The sequence below is a fragment of the Balaenoptera ricei genome, chromosome 3, assembly GCF_028023285.1.
Source record: "Balaenoptera ricei isolate mBalRic1 chromosome 3, mBalRic1.hap2, whole genome shotgun sequence".
In the NCBI taxonomy this organism is placed as follows: Eukaryota; Metazoa; Chordata; class Mammalia; order Artiodactyla; family Balaenopteridae; genus Balaenoptera; species Balaenoptera ricei.
This window is the reverse complement of record NC_082641.1, coordinates 79,077,275-79,095,090: the sequence shown is the minus strand read 5'-3', so window position 1 is coordinate 79,095,090 and position 17,816 is coordinate 79,077,275. Positions and strand designations below refer to the sequence as shown.

The following is a 17,816-nucleotide window of genomic DNA, read 5'->3' as shown; positions in this document are numbered from 1 at the left end:
TAGCATTTTTAGGGTCAATTAACTTTGTGAATAGCTTAAATATGTGCTAGTTTATCCTCCTTCACCTCGGAAAAAAAAAAAAAAAAAAGACAGGGGAAGAAAGTAATCTATCATGGTCTACTGAGAATTTAGGTTCAGTTGTGGAAAAGAAAGCATAATTTGCAGAAAAAGCCTGAAAATCCTTATGAAGAGTTAGAGCTAGAAGTTCTCAGACTTTCTGCTTGAGAGCCACTGATTGTGAAGAATCCACGAGGGCAGGAATTAAATTCACTGCTGTACACGCAGAACCCAGACCAAGACACACATGGCAGCCCTCAGTGAACACCTGGTTGGGCAACCTGTGGCAGAGGTGCCCTGAAACAAACCGTACCTGTGAGTTGGAACCTTAAGTGACTGGTGTTTCTGGAGGGTGTTCATTTGCTATGTTTCTAAATAGATCATAAATGATTTTAAGAAAGTATTCTGTAATTATAATTAATGAGAATTTATTTCAAATCTCTTGCTAAATATAATTGTATAAAAGTTAAAACTTTAAGCAGTTAACAGCATATCTTTGCCTTCTTTAGCACTCAAGGAAAATTTTTGTTGCAATTTCCCAAAGGAGGCTCTTTAGCAGTAAAAGAAACTGTTACCTATGCTTTAGGAAACATTATGTCTACAAGGTAAAAGCAATCTGTTAAAGGTAGGTTGTGACACGTAATGAGACATGACAATTTCTTATGAAGTTAGAAAACATTCCGAAGCTCTGAGCCCTCTGCCATCTATTGAATGTTAATCTCAAGGATTTCCAACAGCTCATTCAGTCAGGCATGGTGTGGCTCACTGAAGTAAGCAATAGTGTGCCATTTTTATTCTTGGCACTGACCTAGCCTGCCCTGGGAGGAGGCTGAGCTCTTCACAGAGACATGGCAGCTTGGCCAGAGGGGAGAGTTCATGGATTATGGAAAGTATTTACTACTAAAGAAAATAAGGGAACAAATACCACCTACCAAGAAGAACAGCTAGGTAGGTCAAGGGGAAAGGACATGAATATGTCTCCTACCTCATGGGCTTACACTTCAGAGCAACATTTCCAAAGGGAGAGCCACAGGGTACCAAAAGGGTTTAGTTGCAGGTAAGAAAAACCATTTCAGTTACTTTAAGCAGAAAGGGATTTAATTTAGGGAATCATTGGAATAGCTGGAAGAAGAGGCTCTAGACTGAACTTTTAGGAATGACTTTCAGAATAACATTGCTGAGTTTTAATAACTGCCAAGTGTGGACTCAGCTACAATCAGAGAACCTGTTCTGAAAGCTGTTACGGCAGCTGCTGGCTCGAGGACCATACTGCCTTAGTTGACATCTAGGAATGAAGAAGCTGCCTCTGCAATTGTGCATCCCAGAAACCCCCTGCCCTCCTGTAAATCCAGGGACTGGAAGTCATGGCCAGAACTCTCTGCTTCAAAGTCAACCTGTATTTGCTACATCTGGACTAGCTAAAATAGGTGCCTTGTACCCTACTGCTTCTCCCCCAACTTAACTCAGTTCTGGACTCAGTCTTGCAGTAGTGCAACTAATTGACAAAACCTATTTTGTCATAGTGGCAAGGGAATGTGGGAAATGTAGCTTTTAGTGCTTCCTGAACCTGAGAGTTTGTAATATGCTAACATGTACAGTCAATCTCCAAGAATGGAATATAGGGCACAGCAATTCCACAGCTTAATTGATCATTGGCCCTTGTTTTCAGCCATCACCTAGCAGGACTGGAATAGAACTCTGGCTCCCAATTTCTAGCTCTGTGCTCATGCCTTATTTCTGTAGAATAAAATATGCTGTTTCATATTCAGGCTTTTTCCATAGCTACATTAGCTAGAATTTAATCATACTCGTAAAACATATTTGCTATTAAGCTACATTAAAAGATAATATTTTTATTTTAATAAACATGGCTTACAGATACTTTTATAACAATAATGTGTGCATTTTAAGAAGAAGGAATGGAAAAATTATAAGAAAAAATGCCCTCAGGACTATGTCCTGTATTTTGTTTTCTAAACACTGATTAGATAGTGTGTAGTGGTGATATTAACTTATAAATAATAGTGATAGAAGGGAAACCACACCATCATTGTTGTTTGGATCACTTCCTTGTGTTCAGGCCATTTTCCTTCAAGGAAATTTTCACAGAATGACCCTGGGCTCTGTGGACAAGTATTCCCAGACACAGTGAATTGTCTTTAAGGTGGCAGGTAGCCCATCAGTACGGCACCTAATTACTTCCACAGGCATGTTGCCCAGCCATGAAACAGTGCTCTGGGGGATAGGCTCACCTCCTTTCCCTGAAATTCCCTTAAGCATTTACAAATATCGGTCAAGTGTGAGCCAAGTCCTTGGCCCTGCCAATGTAAAGGCACTTTTGCCCCTTGGGCAAAAACTGCCAACTTTAATGGGTTCCAGCTGTCACATGGTTGAGTGCCTGCTCAGCTAGCCTGCAGCCTGCCCTGGCATTTCAAAGGGCTCCTAGAAGGCTTATCACCCCACAAAGAAGGTGAAGCTGACCTTTGAACATGTGGCCCTGCCCGGTTGATGTGCATCACCTCCAAGAGAAAGGAATGGCTTCCTTAGGGCTGCATGGCCCAGCCAGAGGGGTGGGGGCTCAGATTACCTGGATGACTCGGGAGGCCGGTACTGGAAAGCAACCCTGGATCAGCTGGAGCAGGGCGCTGATCTCAGCCACACAAGCAGCACTCTGAGAACCCGAGGCAGGGCGGATTTTTTTGTCTGCAAATCTCTGTAGCTCTTGGGAACCTTTACACTCCAACATATTATGACGTGAAAATCCTGTGGACATTTGGGCTTCATAGAGAAATGATCAACATTCGATATTCACTGCACAGAAATGGATGTATGTGTGTCTAACACAGAATTTAATTTGTATGCAAATTATGTCTAGTTAATTATCAGAACTTTAAAAATAAAAAAATTATCAGAACTGCCTTTTGTGATAACAGAGAGACCTGCCTTCTCTGCTGGTAGAGCATCAGGTGAACCAACAGACTTTACTCCCTCTGGACTTAGCTGGCAGGTTAACCCTAAGTCTCAATAGAGAAATGGCTGAATTTCTCTGAGATAAACTGAGATATTCATTCTTAAGTCAGCAAAAAGTCTTTGCCCCAATTTATAAATCATTTTAAGTTTCTAAATGAAAAACATGTTATCAAGTTTCAATAAAATGATCCCAGGGTAAAGAACTCCAAGTTAAGCCATCTATTCTAAAGGTCTTAAACTGTCAGCCCATAGGCCATATTCTACCTGCTGAATGTTTCGTTTGGACCTGAACAGTGTTTTAAAAAGAAGAAACTGAGCCAACATCTAGAAATCAGGAGATAGTACTTTTTTTTTTGAATTCTTGAATTTTATATTACTTATTTTTTTATACAGCAGGTTCTTATTAGTCATCCATTTTATACACATCAGTGTATACATGTCAATCCCAATCTCCCAATTCATCCCCCCACCCCCCTGCCGCTTTCCGCGCTGGGTGCCCATACGTTTGTTCTCTACATCTGTGTCTCAATTTCTACCCTGCAAACCGGTTAATCTGTACCATTTTTCTAGGTTCCACATATATGAGTTAATATATGATATTTGTTTTTCTCTTTCTGACTTACTTCACTCTGTATGACAGTCTCTAGTTCCATCCACATCTCAACAAATGACCCAATTTCGTTCCTTTTTATGGCCGAGTAATATTCCATTGTATATATGTACCACTTCTTCTTTATCCATCTGTCTGTCGATGGGCATTTAGGTTGCTTCCATGACCTGGCTATTGTAAGTAGTGCTGCAATGAACAGTGGGGTGCATGTGTCTTTTTGAATTATGGTTTTCTCTGGGTATATGCCCAGTAGTGGGATTGCTGGATCATATGGTAATTCCAATTTTAGTTTTTTAAGGAACCTCCATACTGTTCTTCATAGTGGCTGTATCAATTTACATTCCCACCAACAGTGCAAGAGGATTCCCTTTCCTCCACACCCTCTCCAGCATTTGTTGTTTGTAGATTTTCTGATGATGCCCATTCTAACTGGTGTGAGGTGATACCTCATTGTAGTTTTGATTTGCATTTCTCTAATAATTAGTGATGTTGAGCAGCTTTTCATGTGCTTCTTGGCCATCTGTATGTCTTCTTTAGAGAAATGTCTATTTAGGTCTTCTGTGCATTTTTGGATTGGGTTGTTTGTTTTTTTAATATTGAGCTGCATGAGCTGTTTATATTTTTTGGAGATTAATCCTTTGTCTGTTGATTCGTTTGCAAATATTTTCTCCCATTCTGAGGGTTGTCTTTTCATCTTGTTTATGGTTTCCTTTGCTGTGCAAAAGCTTTTAAGTTTCCTTGGGTCCCATTTGTTTATTTTTGTTTTTATTTCCATTACTCTAGGAGTTGGATCAAAAAATATCTTGCTGTGATTTATGTCAAAGAGTGTTCTTCCTATGTTTCCCTCTAAGAGTTTTAAGGGTCCGGTCTTACATTTAGGTCTCTAATCCAGTTTGAGTTTATTTTTGTGTATGGTGTTAGGGAGTGTTCTAATTTCATTCTTTTACATGTAGCTGTCCAGTTTTCCCAGCACCACTTATTGAAGAGACTGTCTTTTCTCCATTGTATAGCCTTGCCTCCTTTGTCATAGATTAGTTGACCATAGGTGCATGGGTTTATCTCTGGGCTTTCTATCATGTTCCATTGATCTATATTTCTGTTTTGGTGCCAGTAACATATTGTCTTGATTACTGTAGCTTTGTAGTATAGTCTGAAGTCAGGGAGTCTGATTCCTCCAGCTCCGCTTTTTTCCCTCAAGACTGCTTTGGCTATTCGGGGTCTTTCGTGTCTCCATACAAATTTTAAGATTTTTTTGTTCTAGTTCTGTAAAAAATGCCATTGGTAATTTGATAGGGATTGCATTGAATCTGTAGATTGCTTTGGGTAGTATAGTCATTTTCACAATATTGATTCTTCCAATCCAAGAACATGGTATATCTCTCCATCTGTTGGTATCATGTTTAATTTCTTTCATCAGTGTCTTATAGTTTTCTGCATACAGGTCTTTTGTCTCCCTAGGTAGGTTTATTCCTAGGTATTTTATTCTTTCTGTTGCAATGGTAAATGGGAGTGTTTCCTTAATTTCTCTTTCAGATTTTTCATCATTAGTATATAGGAATGCAAGATATTTCTGTGCATTAATTTTGTATCCTGCAACTTTACCAAATTCATTGATTAGCTCTAGTAGTTTTCTGGTGGCATCTTTAGGATTCTCTATGTATAGTATCATGTCATCTGCAAACAGTGACAGTTTTACTTCTTCTTTTCCAATTTGTATTCCTTTTATTTCTATTTCTTCTCTGATTTCCATGGCTAGGACTTCCAAAACTATGTTGAATAATAGTGGTGAGAGTGGGCAACCTTGTCTTGTTCCTATCTTAGAGGAAATGGTTTCAGTTTTTCACCATTGAGAATGATGTTTGCTGTGGGTTTGTCGTATATGGCCTTTATTATGTTGAGGTAGGTTCCCTCTATGCCCACTTTCTGGAGAGTTTTTATCATAAATGGGTGTTGAATTTTGTCAAAAGCTTTTTCTTCATCTATTGAGATGATCATATGGTTTTTCTTCTTCAATTTGTTAATATGGTGTATCACATTGATTGATTTGCATATATTGAAGAATCCTTGTATCCCTGGGATAAATCCCACTTGATCATGGTGTATGATTCTTTTAATGTGTTGTTGGATTCTGTTTGCTAGTATTCTGTTGAGGATTTTTGCATCTATATTCATCAGTGATATTGGTCTGTAATTTTCTTTTTTTGTAGTATCTCTGTCTGGTTTTGGTATCAGGGTGATGGTGGCCTCATAGAATGAGTTTGGGAGTGTTCCTTCCTCTCCAATTTTTTGGAAGAGTTTGAGAAGGATGGGTGTTAGCTCTTCTCTAAATGTTTGATAGAATTCACCTGTAAAGCCATCTGGTCCTGGACTTTTGTTTGTTGGAAGATTTTTAATGACAGTTTCAACTTCATTACTTCTGATTGGTCTGTTCATATTTTCTATTTCTTCCTGGTTCAGTCTTGGAAGGTTATACCTTTCTAAGAATTTGTTCGTTTCTTCCAGGTTATCCATTTTATTGGCATACAGTTGCTTGTAGTAGTCTCTTAGGATGCTTTGTATTTCTGCGGTGTCTGTTGTAACTTCTCCTTTTTCAATTTTAATTTTATTCATTTGAGTCCACTCCCTCTTTCTCTTGATGAGTCTGGCTAATGGTTTATCAATGTCGTTTATCTTCTCAAAGAACCAGCTTTTAGTTTTATTGATCTTTTCTATTGTTTTCTTTGTTTGTATTTCATTTATTTCTGCTCTGATCGTTATGATTTCTTTCCTTCTGCTAACTTTGGGTTTTCTTTGTTCTTCTTTCTCTAGTTCCATTAAGTGTAAGGTTAGATTGTTTATTTGAGATTTTCCTTTTTTCTTGAGGTAGGCATGTATAGCTATAAACTTCCCTCATAGAACTGCTTTTGCTGCATCCCCTAGGTTTTGGATCGTCGTATTTTCATTCTTATTTGTCTCTAGGTATTTTTTGATTTCCTCTTTGATTTCTTCAGTCATCTCTTGGTTATTTAGTAATGTATTGTTTAGCCTCCATGTGTTTGTGTTTTTTACATTTTTCCCCCTGTTATTCATTTCTAATCTCATAGCGTTGTGGTCAGAAAAGATGCTTGATATGATTTCAATTTTCTTAATTATTTATTTATTTAGCTATTTTTGGCTGTGTTTGGTCTTCGTTTCTGTGGGAGGGCTTTCTCTAGTTATGGTAAGCAGGGGCCACTCTTCATCGCGATGTGCGGGCCTCTCACTATTGCGGCCTCTCTTGTTGCGGAGCACAGGCTCCAGACGCGCAGGCTTAGTGGTTTTGGCTTAACGGGCCTAGTTGCTCTGCAGTATGTGGGATCCTCCCAGACCAGGGCTCGAACCCGTGTCCCTTGCATTGGCAGGCAGTTTCCCAACCACTGTGCCACCAGGGAAGCCCTCAGTTTTCTTAAATTTACTGAGGCTTGATTTGTGACCCAAGATGTGATCTATCCTGGAGAATGTTCTGTGCACGCTTGAGAAGAAAGTGTAATCTGCTGTTTTTGGATGGAATGTCCTATAAATATCAATTAAATGTATCTGGTCTATTGTGTCATTTAAAGCTTCTGTTTCCTTATTTATTTTCATTTTGGATGATCTGTCCATTGGTGTAAGTGAGGTGTTAAAGTCCCCCACTATGATTGTGTTACTGTCTATTTCCTCTTTTAGAGCTGTTAGCAGTTGCCTTACATATTGAGGTTCTCCTATGTTGGGTGCATATATATTTATAATTGCTACATCTTCTTCTTGGATTGATCCCTTGATCATTATGTAGTGTCCTTCCTTGTCTCTTGTAACATTCTTTGTTTTAAAGTCTATTTTATTTGATATGAGTATTGCTACTCCAGGTTTCTTTTGATTTCCATTTGCATGGAATATCTTTTTCCATCCCCTCACTTTCAGTCTGTATGTGTCCCTAGGTCTGAAGTGGGTCTCTTGTAGACAGCATATATATGGGTCTTGTTTTTGTATCCTTTCAGCAAGCCTGTGTCTTTTGGTTGGAGCATTTAATGCATTCACGTTTAAGGTAATTATCGATATGTATATTCCTATGACCATTTTCTTAATTGCTTTGGGTTTGTTTTTGTAGGTCCTTTTCTTCTCTTGTGTTTCCCACTTAGAGAAGTTCCTTTAGCATGTGTTGTAGAGCTGGTTTGGTGGTGCTGAATTCTCTTAGCTTTTGCCTGTCTGTAAAGCTTTTGATTTCTCCATTGAATCTGAATGAGATCCTTGCTGGGTAGAGTAATCTTGGTTGTAGGTTCTCCCCTTTCATCACTTTAAGTATATCATGCCACTCCCTTCTGGCTTGTAGAGTTTCTGCTGAGAAAGCAGCTGTTAACCTTATGGGAGTTCCCTTGTATGTTATTTGTCGTTTTTCCCTTGCTGCTTTCAATAATTTTTCTTTGTCTTTAATTTTTGCCAATTTAATTATTATGTGTCTCAGAGTGTTTCTCCTTGGGTTTATCCTGTATGGGACTCTCTGCACTTCCTGGACTTGGGTGGCTGTTTCGTTTCCCATGTTAGGGAAGTTTTCGACTATAATCTCTTCAAATATTTTCTCGGGTCCTTTCTCTCTCTCTTCTCCTTCTGGGACCCCTGTAATGCTAATGTTATTGCGTTTAATGTTGTCTCAGAGGTCTCTTAGGCTGTCTTCATTTCTTTTCATTCTTTTTTCTTTATTCTGTTCCACAGCAGTGAATTCCACCATTTTGTCTTTGAGGTCACTTATCCGTTCTTCTGCCTCAGTTATTCTGCTATTGATTCCTTCTAGTGTAGTTTTCATTTCAGTTATTGTATTGTTCATCTCTTTTTGTTTGTTCTTTAATTCTTCTAGGTCTTTGTTAAACATTTCTTGCATCTTCTCGATCTTTGCCTCCATTGTTTTTCCGAGGTCCTGGATCATCTTCACTATCATTATTCTGAATTCTTTTTCTGGAAGGTTGCCTATCTCCACTTCATTTAGTTGTTTTTCTGGGGTTTTATCTCATTCCTTCATCTGGTACATAGCCCTCTGCCTTTTCAGCTTGTCTATCTTTCTGTGAATGTGGTTTTTGTTCCACAGCCTGCAGGATTGTAGTTCTTCTTGCTTCTGTTGTCTGCCGTCTGGTGGATGAGGCTATCTAAGAGGCTTGTGCAAGTTTCCTGATGGGAGAGACTGGTGGTGGGTAGAGCTGGCTGTTGCTCTGGTGGGCAGAGCTCAGTAAAACCTTAATCCATGTGACTGCTGATGGGTGGGGCTGGGTTCCCTCCCTGCTGGTTGTTTGGCCTGAGGGAACCCAACACTGGAGCCTACCCTGGGCTCTTTGGTGGGGCTAATGGTGGACTCTGGGAGGGCTCACGCCAAGGAGTACTTCCCAGAACTTCTGCTGCCAGTGTCCTTGTCCTCATGGTGAGACACAGCCCCCCCCCCCGCCTTTGCAGGAAACCCTCCAACAGTAGCAGGTAGGTCTGGTTCAGTCTCCCCTGGCGTCACTGCTCCTTCCCCTGGGTCCCTATGCACACACTACTTTGTGTGTGCCCTCCAAGAGTGGAGTCTCTGTTTCCCCCAGACCTGTCAGAGTCCTGCAATCAAATTCCGCTAACCTTCACAGTCTGATTCTCTAGGAATTCCTCCTCCTGTTGTCGGACCCCCAGGTTGGGAAACCTGACATGGGGCTCAGAACCTTCACTCCAGTGGGTGGACTTCTGTGGTATAAGTGTTCTCCAGTTTGTGAGTCACCCACCCAGCAATTATGGGATTTGATTTTATTGTGATTACACCCCTCCTACCATCTCATTGTGGCTTGTCCTTTGTCTTTGGATGTGGGGTATCTTTTTTGGTGAGTTCTAGTGTCTTCCTGTTGATGAATGTTCAGCAGTTAGTTGTGATTCTGGTGTTCTCATAACAGGGAAGGAGAGCATGTCCTTCTACTCCACCATCTTGCTTCTAGATAGTACATTTTTAAAAATGAGGACACTAGAGGTGTGTGTGCGTGTGTATTTGGGATGTGTGTGTGTGTGTGTCTGTGTTTTAAGCCAGAAAAGCTGACAAGACTAACCACATGCTTCACAGGAAGGAACTAAATAACTGAACTGTTAGCTTCAGTGAATGGGGCATGTGAACTAAACTGGCAATAGACAGATTAACAGGAGAAAAGGCATACAAATTTTGTTGATTTTTTTTTTTTAAACCTGCACAGAGTCCTTTACAAGAAAGAAAAGAAAACTACGAAGAATCAGACTCAGGTACTTATATACCATTGTAACAAAGGACTACACATTGTGGAGGAGAGACTAGACAAGGGAAAGGGAATTTGGGGCTTCTAGGCCAATAAATTGTGGGACAGTGACTAGGAAACACATAGGGGGAACTAATGGAATGTGAAAGGTTTTTTAATAAGGTTTGTCTATACACACTCCTGTGCTTGCTTTATGTCACCAGTGATAAGGGCCGCTCTCATCCTGGTACAGGGGGTGGGTGGAATTTATGCTCTGCTTTTAGGCAGAAAGGGGGAGAGCAGAGAGCTCTTCTTGCGTCTCTTGTTTCTAAATTGCCTTCAGCTCAAAATAATCAATATGCCAAATTGGCACATTTTGGGGTGGTATATCCTGATCCCTTTCAACAGCCCAGAAACTTCCAAAACGTTTGCACTGGATAGATCACACACATACACACAAAATCCCTGAGAATTTGCAATAACAAAGTGGCCCTCATTCAGGTTTACATAACAAACTCATATTATCACTGAGAATTAATTTTAGAGTGGCCTCTGGCAAATGCCTTGAAGAAGAATTCACTAATCCTTTCTGGGAATGAACTTTCAGCTGATCCTTCCTTCCCAAGCACATATGGAACATTCACAGAAATTGAATACATACTCAGCTCTAGATAAAACTCGACACATGTCAGAGAACTGATATCACACAGATTACATTCTCTGACCAACGTGCAATTAAATGAGAAATTAGTAACAAAGTAACTAAAAATATCCCATACTTTTAGAAATTTTAAATAACACGTACTTCAAATAAGTCATGGATCACAGAAGAAATCATAATATAAATCAGAACATATTACTAAACAGTAACAAGAAATTTTATATCAACACTCAGGGGATACACAGCCCCTTGTTTAAATTTCATCAATTATGTCAAATCAACAGATTGAGGGTTTGTGTTTTTTTTCTGACAGTTTGATTCTTTTGCTTGAAACATAGTTACCATTCTTTTTAGGGACATTTCATCAAAAATTGATCACTTTTCAGTGACTACTTTGTATTCAGAGTCAATTATTGTTTCCTGGAAAAAACTTAAACGTATTAAAAGACTTTCATAGAGCAGCAACCACCAGTTAGTTTAGAGGACAGAACCATGAATATGAGAGCAAAAGGTATAATATCTTAGTTTTGTGGTTATTTTCGATGGTCAGACCATAATCTGACTCCCACTTGGATCCTGACACTCTGTCCCATTTCTGACTGGAAACCCCTAGAATTGTGCTTCTGTGTTGTCTCTTTGCACAATGCCTCGGTTTCCCAGCTTCCTCCTCGAATGTGCCCCTGCAGAATTATCCTCCGCCCCTGCCACCCCAAGAGTATGCAGTGTCAAGCCACAACCTAGTTCCATCCTCTCCCTTCTCTATTTGCTATTCTTGGAAACAATCTGTAATGCCCTGATGGAGGGAATCCACAATATGGTTTCTATGTTGCATGAACATCCACAGAGGGAAAGCACTGGGCATCTCCATTACCTCTTTTACTGGCTGTGAAGTGATGCTCTTGTATTTCATGGTTCTCCCGACTAAGGACTGTTCCAAAGTGCCTAGAACACATCCTACACGTCTTTGATATTTTTGTAGCCATATGCTTTATATTCCTTTCTTCTAGATTTTCCCAGGGTAGCTTGTGTGTCTCCATGGTTGACCTGTCATGTGTAGACTGAGAAAAAGTAAATACTTAACACAGGAATTATAAGAGATATTTGAGAGATCTGCTGGTTTTCATTTGGCTTCTCACTAAATGCTCCCATTCATGGGCACAGCGAATTCTCATTCTATGGTTCTCAAAACATGGCAAAGTCCATTAATTTTTCTGACACAGATGGAAAACTGCTGTAGATTAATAAAGCAATGAACCATGAGAACCACAGTGCTGAAAAAAGTATTTTTTAAAAAGTACTAGGTTTTGTTTTATAAAATCAGAAGAATAAGATCCCAGTTCTTTTTCTGACATTTACTTTTGCAGGCCTTGGGCAAATCATTCAACCTAATTGGGTCTTTGATCCCTCAGTTGTAAAATGGGGGAGGAGGAAGGAGGGAAGTATATTAGTCTACCTCTAAGGTCACATTGAAAGTAAAAAATTCTAGGGTTGTGAGAATTCTATCCTTACATAAGCACTTTGGAATAATAATTACAATAATAGTGGCTGCCCTGGGTATAACGCTTGTGTCCAGGGAATTCTGCTGAGTGTCCTTCACAGCAGCCCAGCAAGATGGGCCCTTTAGAGCCAAGAAGACTGAGACACACATCTTTAACCATTGCATCCTACCTGTGGCCTATGGCCATGAATTTTAACTTTTAGTTTTCTGTTAATATATCTCCATAAGAGAATTAAAAAACAAAACCAACAAACAAAAAGCATGTGTATTTTAGGAAAAGGGGGAAGTCCCCCACTTTCACTCGCTGTACCTTATTGTGATCTTGGAGCTTCTCCCTCAGGACTTCTTGGCCACATTTTTCACAGTGAACTTTTCCAAGATGCTTCTGTTGAAAGTGATACTTCAGAGCCGTGCAGCTGACAAAATCACTCCCGCAGCACTCACAGTTGTAGGATTTAAGAGCCCACATCCTTTCCCAATGAAATATTGGGCTTAGATTCTGTTGATGACAAAAAAAAAAAAAAAAAAAAAAAGATAAGCCCTTTGAAGAAAATCCAGTCCCTCACAGTTAACTAGAATAAAGATAATATTATTTCTAGTGTGCTAATTTGTGCTCTATCACATGAATGTTTTCCAAGAAATTTATTCCTCACTGAAATCAAATATGATATCATGAAAATATCCACTTAAATCAGCTGCTTGTAACTTGAGTTTATAAACATGAAGGAGGCTGTAAAACCAATACAAACAAATGCAAAATTGTGTGTGTGTAGGTATGTATGCATATTTCTCTAAAAAGAGTTTCAAATGAATCTGTGACCTAAGAGATGTTAACTGCTGATTTAGGTATTATCTTTACTCAGGGACTCTCTGAGAGGCATTGTTTCTTCAATTTTTACCACCCTATGAATTCCCATATTTGGGAAAATTATCATGAGTGATGATTTCTACATATCTTTCAAATTAACTCTCTGTTTTTGTTTTTGTTTTTTTTAAGTAAAGTAGTTTTAAAAAAAGGCAGAAGTTTGTACCAAGAGACGCAGTCTGGAAGATGTTGGCGATTCTACTCTTTGGCTGGCTGCTTCTGAAACTGTTTATTTCCTTGTTGCTAAGAACTCTACTTGCATTTGCACTCACTTGTCTGAAGCTTAGAGCTCCTTCCTCAGAGGTAAGCATTATGGGATTTGTAGTTACCAGGTTCTTAGCAAGTGGTTAGATCAACTTTTTCTAAGTGTACTCACAGATTATTTTGCATCTGCTACTGTAGCAAATTACCACAAACTTGAATGGCTTAAACATATAAAATTATTGTCTTATAGTTCCATAGGTCAGAAGTCTGACATGGGTCACACCAGGCTAAAATCAAAGTGTTGGCCAGGCTGCATTCCTTTCTGGAGGCTCTGGTTAAGATCCACTTCCTGGGGGCTTCCCTGGTGGCGCAGTGGTTGAGAATCTGCCTGCTAATGCAGGGCACACGGGTTCGAGCCCTGGTCTGGGAAGATCCCACATGCCGCGGAGCAACTAGGCCCGTGAGCCACAACTACTGAGCCTGCGCGTCTGGAGCCTGTGCTCCGCAACAAGAGAGGCCGCGATAGTGAGAGGCCCGCACACCGCGATGAAGAGTGGCCCCCACTCGCCGCAACTAGAGAAAGCCCTCGCACAGAAACGAAGACCCAACACAGAAAAAATAAGTAAGTAAATAAATAAAAAGGTAACTTACCATTTAAAAAAAAAAAAAAAATCCACTTCCTGCTTTTTCCAGCTTCTAGAGTTTACCCACATTCCTTGGCTGGTGGCCCCCTTCCCCCATCTTCAAAGCCAGCAAAAGCCAGTGGGATCCTGTTCACAACCAACCGTTCTGATCTCCTCTTCTCTCTCCCTCCTCCACCCTTAAGGACCCTTGTGACTCCATTGGGCTCAACTAGATAATCCAGGATAATCTCCCCGTTTTAAGGTCAGCTATTAACAACCTTAATGCTATCTGAAAACTTAATTCCCCTTTGCCATGTAATGTAACAAATTCAAATCCTCCAGAGATTAAGATGTGGACATCTTTGGGGGACCATTTTTTACCTACCACATTGTAATCCTAAACTTCAGTCAGAAGTAGAAATGAATCCAAAATGTATCTGTATAAGATGAAAGAAAAGCAAACTGTTTTCACTCCTTACAAAAACTTCCTTGCTTAATTGGTTTTGGAGTCTTTGTCAAACAAATTTAGAGCTGCTGGATGATCAGCTACTGAGCACGTGCACTTTTCACTGAGGGGTGGTACAGTGCTCCAACTATAGGTCCTGTCACATTAGCAAGATATGAAAGCAATTTAGTGGGTCGTGACCAGCACTTTAAAATATCAAATGGAATAAAACTAGAGAATATTGAACATAGTGAAGGTAAATAATGATTTGCAAAACATTTTTGCAGCTAAACATATACATATATGTACTAGGTTGCAAGGTAAAATGCATTAAAAAAAAAATCTCAATTACACTAGTTTATTCATCTTCTCTAAAACAAATGAAAGATTTTATTTTCCTTTTTTCTGCATCCTCCATTTCCATTCCCCTCCTTCTCCTCCATAGGCAACCATTATAACGTGTTTAATGTATTACCTTTTTTATTATATGTATGTTCTTACAAAATCTACCTTACTTTGGGTGCTTGTTTTTTTATAATTTATATAAAATTAAACAAATTAAAAAGACACTATACTCTGGTTCATTCCTTTTAACTGCTACAGAATAATCTGTGGTGGTATCTACTACATTTACTCTATGTCTTTCTCTGGGTACAAGTCAAAAACATTTGAAAGCCACTGGTCTAGTGTGTACATCCAGGATTCATTGGAGAACTCTTGAAACAGCACTGGTAGTTTTCTTCATCCAAAGCACATGTCTAAACTGTCTGCTGAATTTTCCTCTTCCTAGCCATTAAGATCGTGGATGTCAATGTTCTCAACCTTGCATTCATCTACAAGTTTTTGTATAAACATGTTTTGAATTCTTGGATAGCTGAGGGTGAAGTTGCTGAGTCCTATGATAGCTCTATGTTTAACTCTTTGAGGAACAGCTAAACTGTTCTCCATATTTTACATTCCCATCAGCCAATATATGAGGGTTCCAATTTCTCCACATCCACACCAACACTCATTATTTTCCATTTTTTAAATTACAACCACGACGTGGTATCTAATTGAGTTGTTTTTTTAATTAATTAATTAATTAATTTATGGCTGTGCTGGGTCTTCGTTTCTCTGCAAGGGCTTTCTCTGGTTGTGGCAAGTGGGGGCCACTCTTCATCGCGGTGCGCGGGCCTTTCACTATCGTGGCCTCTCTTGTTGCGGAGCACAGGCTCCAGACGCGCAGGCTCAGTAATTGTGGCTCACGGGCCCAGCTGCTCCGCGGCATGTGGGATCTTCCCAGACCAGGGCTTGAACCCGTGTCCCCTGCATTAGCAGGCAGATTCTCAACCACTGCGCCACCAGGGAAGCCCTCTAATTGAGTTTTGATTTGCATTTCCTAATGACTAATGTTGTTGAATATCTTTTCATGTACTTATTGACTATTTGTATATCTTCTTCGGAGAAATGTCTCTTTGGATGCTTTGCTCGTTTTTAAACTGGATTATTTGTCTTTTTATTGTTGAATTGTATGCATTCTTTATATATTCTGGATATCAAACTCTTATCAGATATATAACTTGAAAATTTTTTGTGCCATTCTGCAGTGTGTCCCTTCATTTCTCGAGAGTGCCCTTTGATGCAGAAAAGTTTTTAATTCTGATGAACTCAAATTTATCTATTTTTCTTATGTTGCTTGTACTTGTGGTGTCAAATGGTAAAAAACCATTGCCTAATCCAAGTGAAACCATGGGTAACCAGTCAAATCTATTTCACCTGCCTTCACTAATCAAGGTTCTCTACAAAAGGCTTGCATGTCCTCCGAGCAGCATGTAGCCTAAACAATAAGATGTTTGCCCCAGTTATTTTCCAGGGACTTGGAATCAGACGTGTCTAGTTGGAGCTGAGCTGGTTAAGAATGAACAGGACCATCTGTGCTCAGTGACCTTTTGATGAGCCTCAAATCCTGTTAAACACCTCCACGTTTGAACCGTGCTGAGGCCTGTAGCCTAATTACGCCTGCGCAGAACTACAGTTACCGCATCTTTTTCCAATCACCCTTCTACAAGCTGTGCATGCCCCGGCGCCTCAGACCACGCCTCAGACCGCCTTTATCGCATAAATACCCCAGCCTCGTGCCTTTAGGGAGCGTGATTTTGAGGTTTGTTCTTCAGTCTTCTTACTTGGCTGCCTTGCGAATAAATCCTCCCTTTGCTGCAAACTTTGGCATCTCAGAGTTTTGCCTTGCTGTGTGTTGAATAGAACAAAATAGAACCTGGTTCAGTAACAAATTTGGTGAGCCAGCCAGAAGGTAAGCCCAGACAGACATTTCGTCTGTGGTTTCTTGGCCCCTTGCGGGTATTGAGAGTTCTGGGACGCATCCAAGCAGCTACTTGGTCTGTTTGTTCCACGAACAGTCCCCCTGATTTCCCCAGCGAGGTGCCACCTACCTTCAGAGTTGTTTTGTTTTGCAGCAAAGAAACGGTTTTCGGGTTTTGGGTTTGGAAGACGTCTTTTGGGTGAGTAACCTTGTTAAAGAAACACACCTGAACACACCTGATAACATAGAGTATTTGTCTTTCTCGGACTTATTTCACTAAGCATAATACTCTGTAGGCTCATCTTGTTGGAAATGCTTGAATTGTCTGGCAGTCCTGTCCAGATGGTGGGTTGGAGGCCCACCTTGCTGGATTTTGACAGACAGTATAAAAGTTTACAGCTGCTGAGGCACTTCATCCATATCCAGGTTAAACGCCCGGGGCTCTGATTTTCTTTCTTTCTTTGCCTATGTCTGATTGTCTAAAGTGTTAAGAATTGACTATTGGGATTTGAGCTTCTTGGTGACCCTTAGAAAGATTTTATTGCTGCAACCATCTAGAAATAAAGCCCTTTCAAAATGAGAAATGCTAATTCAATTTCCCCTTGCAGCCTTCTAGGCAATACGTTATCCAAAATTGGGCGACTTTAAGTTTGAATCCATGGAAAAGAAAAAGATGGTATTTTTTTGTAACCCTGCATAGCCAAAACATCCTTTAGACTCAGAGAAAAATGGACTGAAAATGGGTCTTTCAATTACAGTACAACTTTGCCCTAGATTTATTTTGTAAACAGGAAGAAAAAGGGGAGGAAATACCTTATGTACAGTCTTTTATCAGAAGAAACCTGTGCAAAGAAGATGGAAAGTTATGGCCCAACAGAATGGGAAGGTGAAGAAACTTGTTCTCCTTGATTTAAACGAAAGGAGATAATGGCACTGCTGCACTTTCATTGCCACTGCCTGACTCCTCCCACCACCCCTTGCCCCTTCTTTGATGGTTGAGAGATAGGAATGCTATCTCCCTCTACCAGGAGGGAGTTCGCTTGGGCTTTGTTTTTCAGATTCCACATATAAGTGATAACATAGAGTATTTGTCTTTCTCTGACTTATTTCACTAAGCATAATACTCTGTAGGTTCATCTCGTTGGAAATGGCAGAATTTCCATTCCTTTTTATGGCTGAGTAATATTCCATCGTATGTATATACATCACATCTTTATCCATTCATCTTAAGTTGCTTCCGTATCTTGGCTATTGCTGACTTGAACATTGGGGTTGCATGCATCTTCTCGAAGTAGTGTTTTGGCTTTTGGGACATATACCCAGGAGTGGAATTGCTGGGTCATATGGTAGTTCTGTTTTTAGTTTTTTG

General features: G+C 39.9%; 1 protein-coding gene across 1 annotated transcript in view; it reads right to left on the bottom strand.

The window, feature by feature from the left end:
• The window catches only part of LOC132362396 (2'-5'-oligoadenylate synthase 1A-like), a 28,264-nt gene extending 15,187 nt beyond the window's left edge, over positions 1-13,077 (bottom strand). The window contains exons 1-4 of the mRNA XM_059916821.1: positions 13,040-13,077; positions 12,319-12,507; positions 11,382-11,568; positions 2,645-2,835 (exon numbers count right to left, since the gene is read on the bottom strand). Coding sequence (XP_059772804.1) covers positions 2,645-2,835; positions 11,382-11,568; positions 12,319-12,477 — 537 coding nt within the window. The 5' untranslated portion in view covers positions 12,478-12,507; positions 13,040-13,077. The remainder of the gene's footprint in view (positions 1-2,644; positions 2,836-11,381; positions 11,569-12,318; positions 12,508-13,039) is intronic.
• Between the last annotated feature and the right edge of the window lie 4,739 nt (positions 13,078-17,816).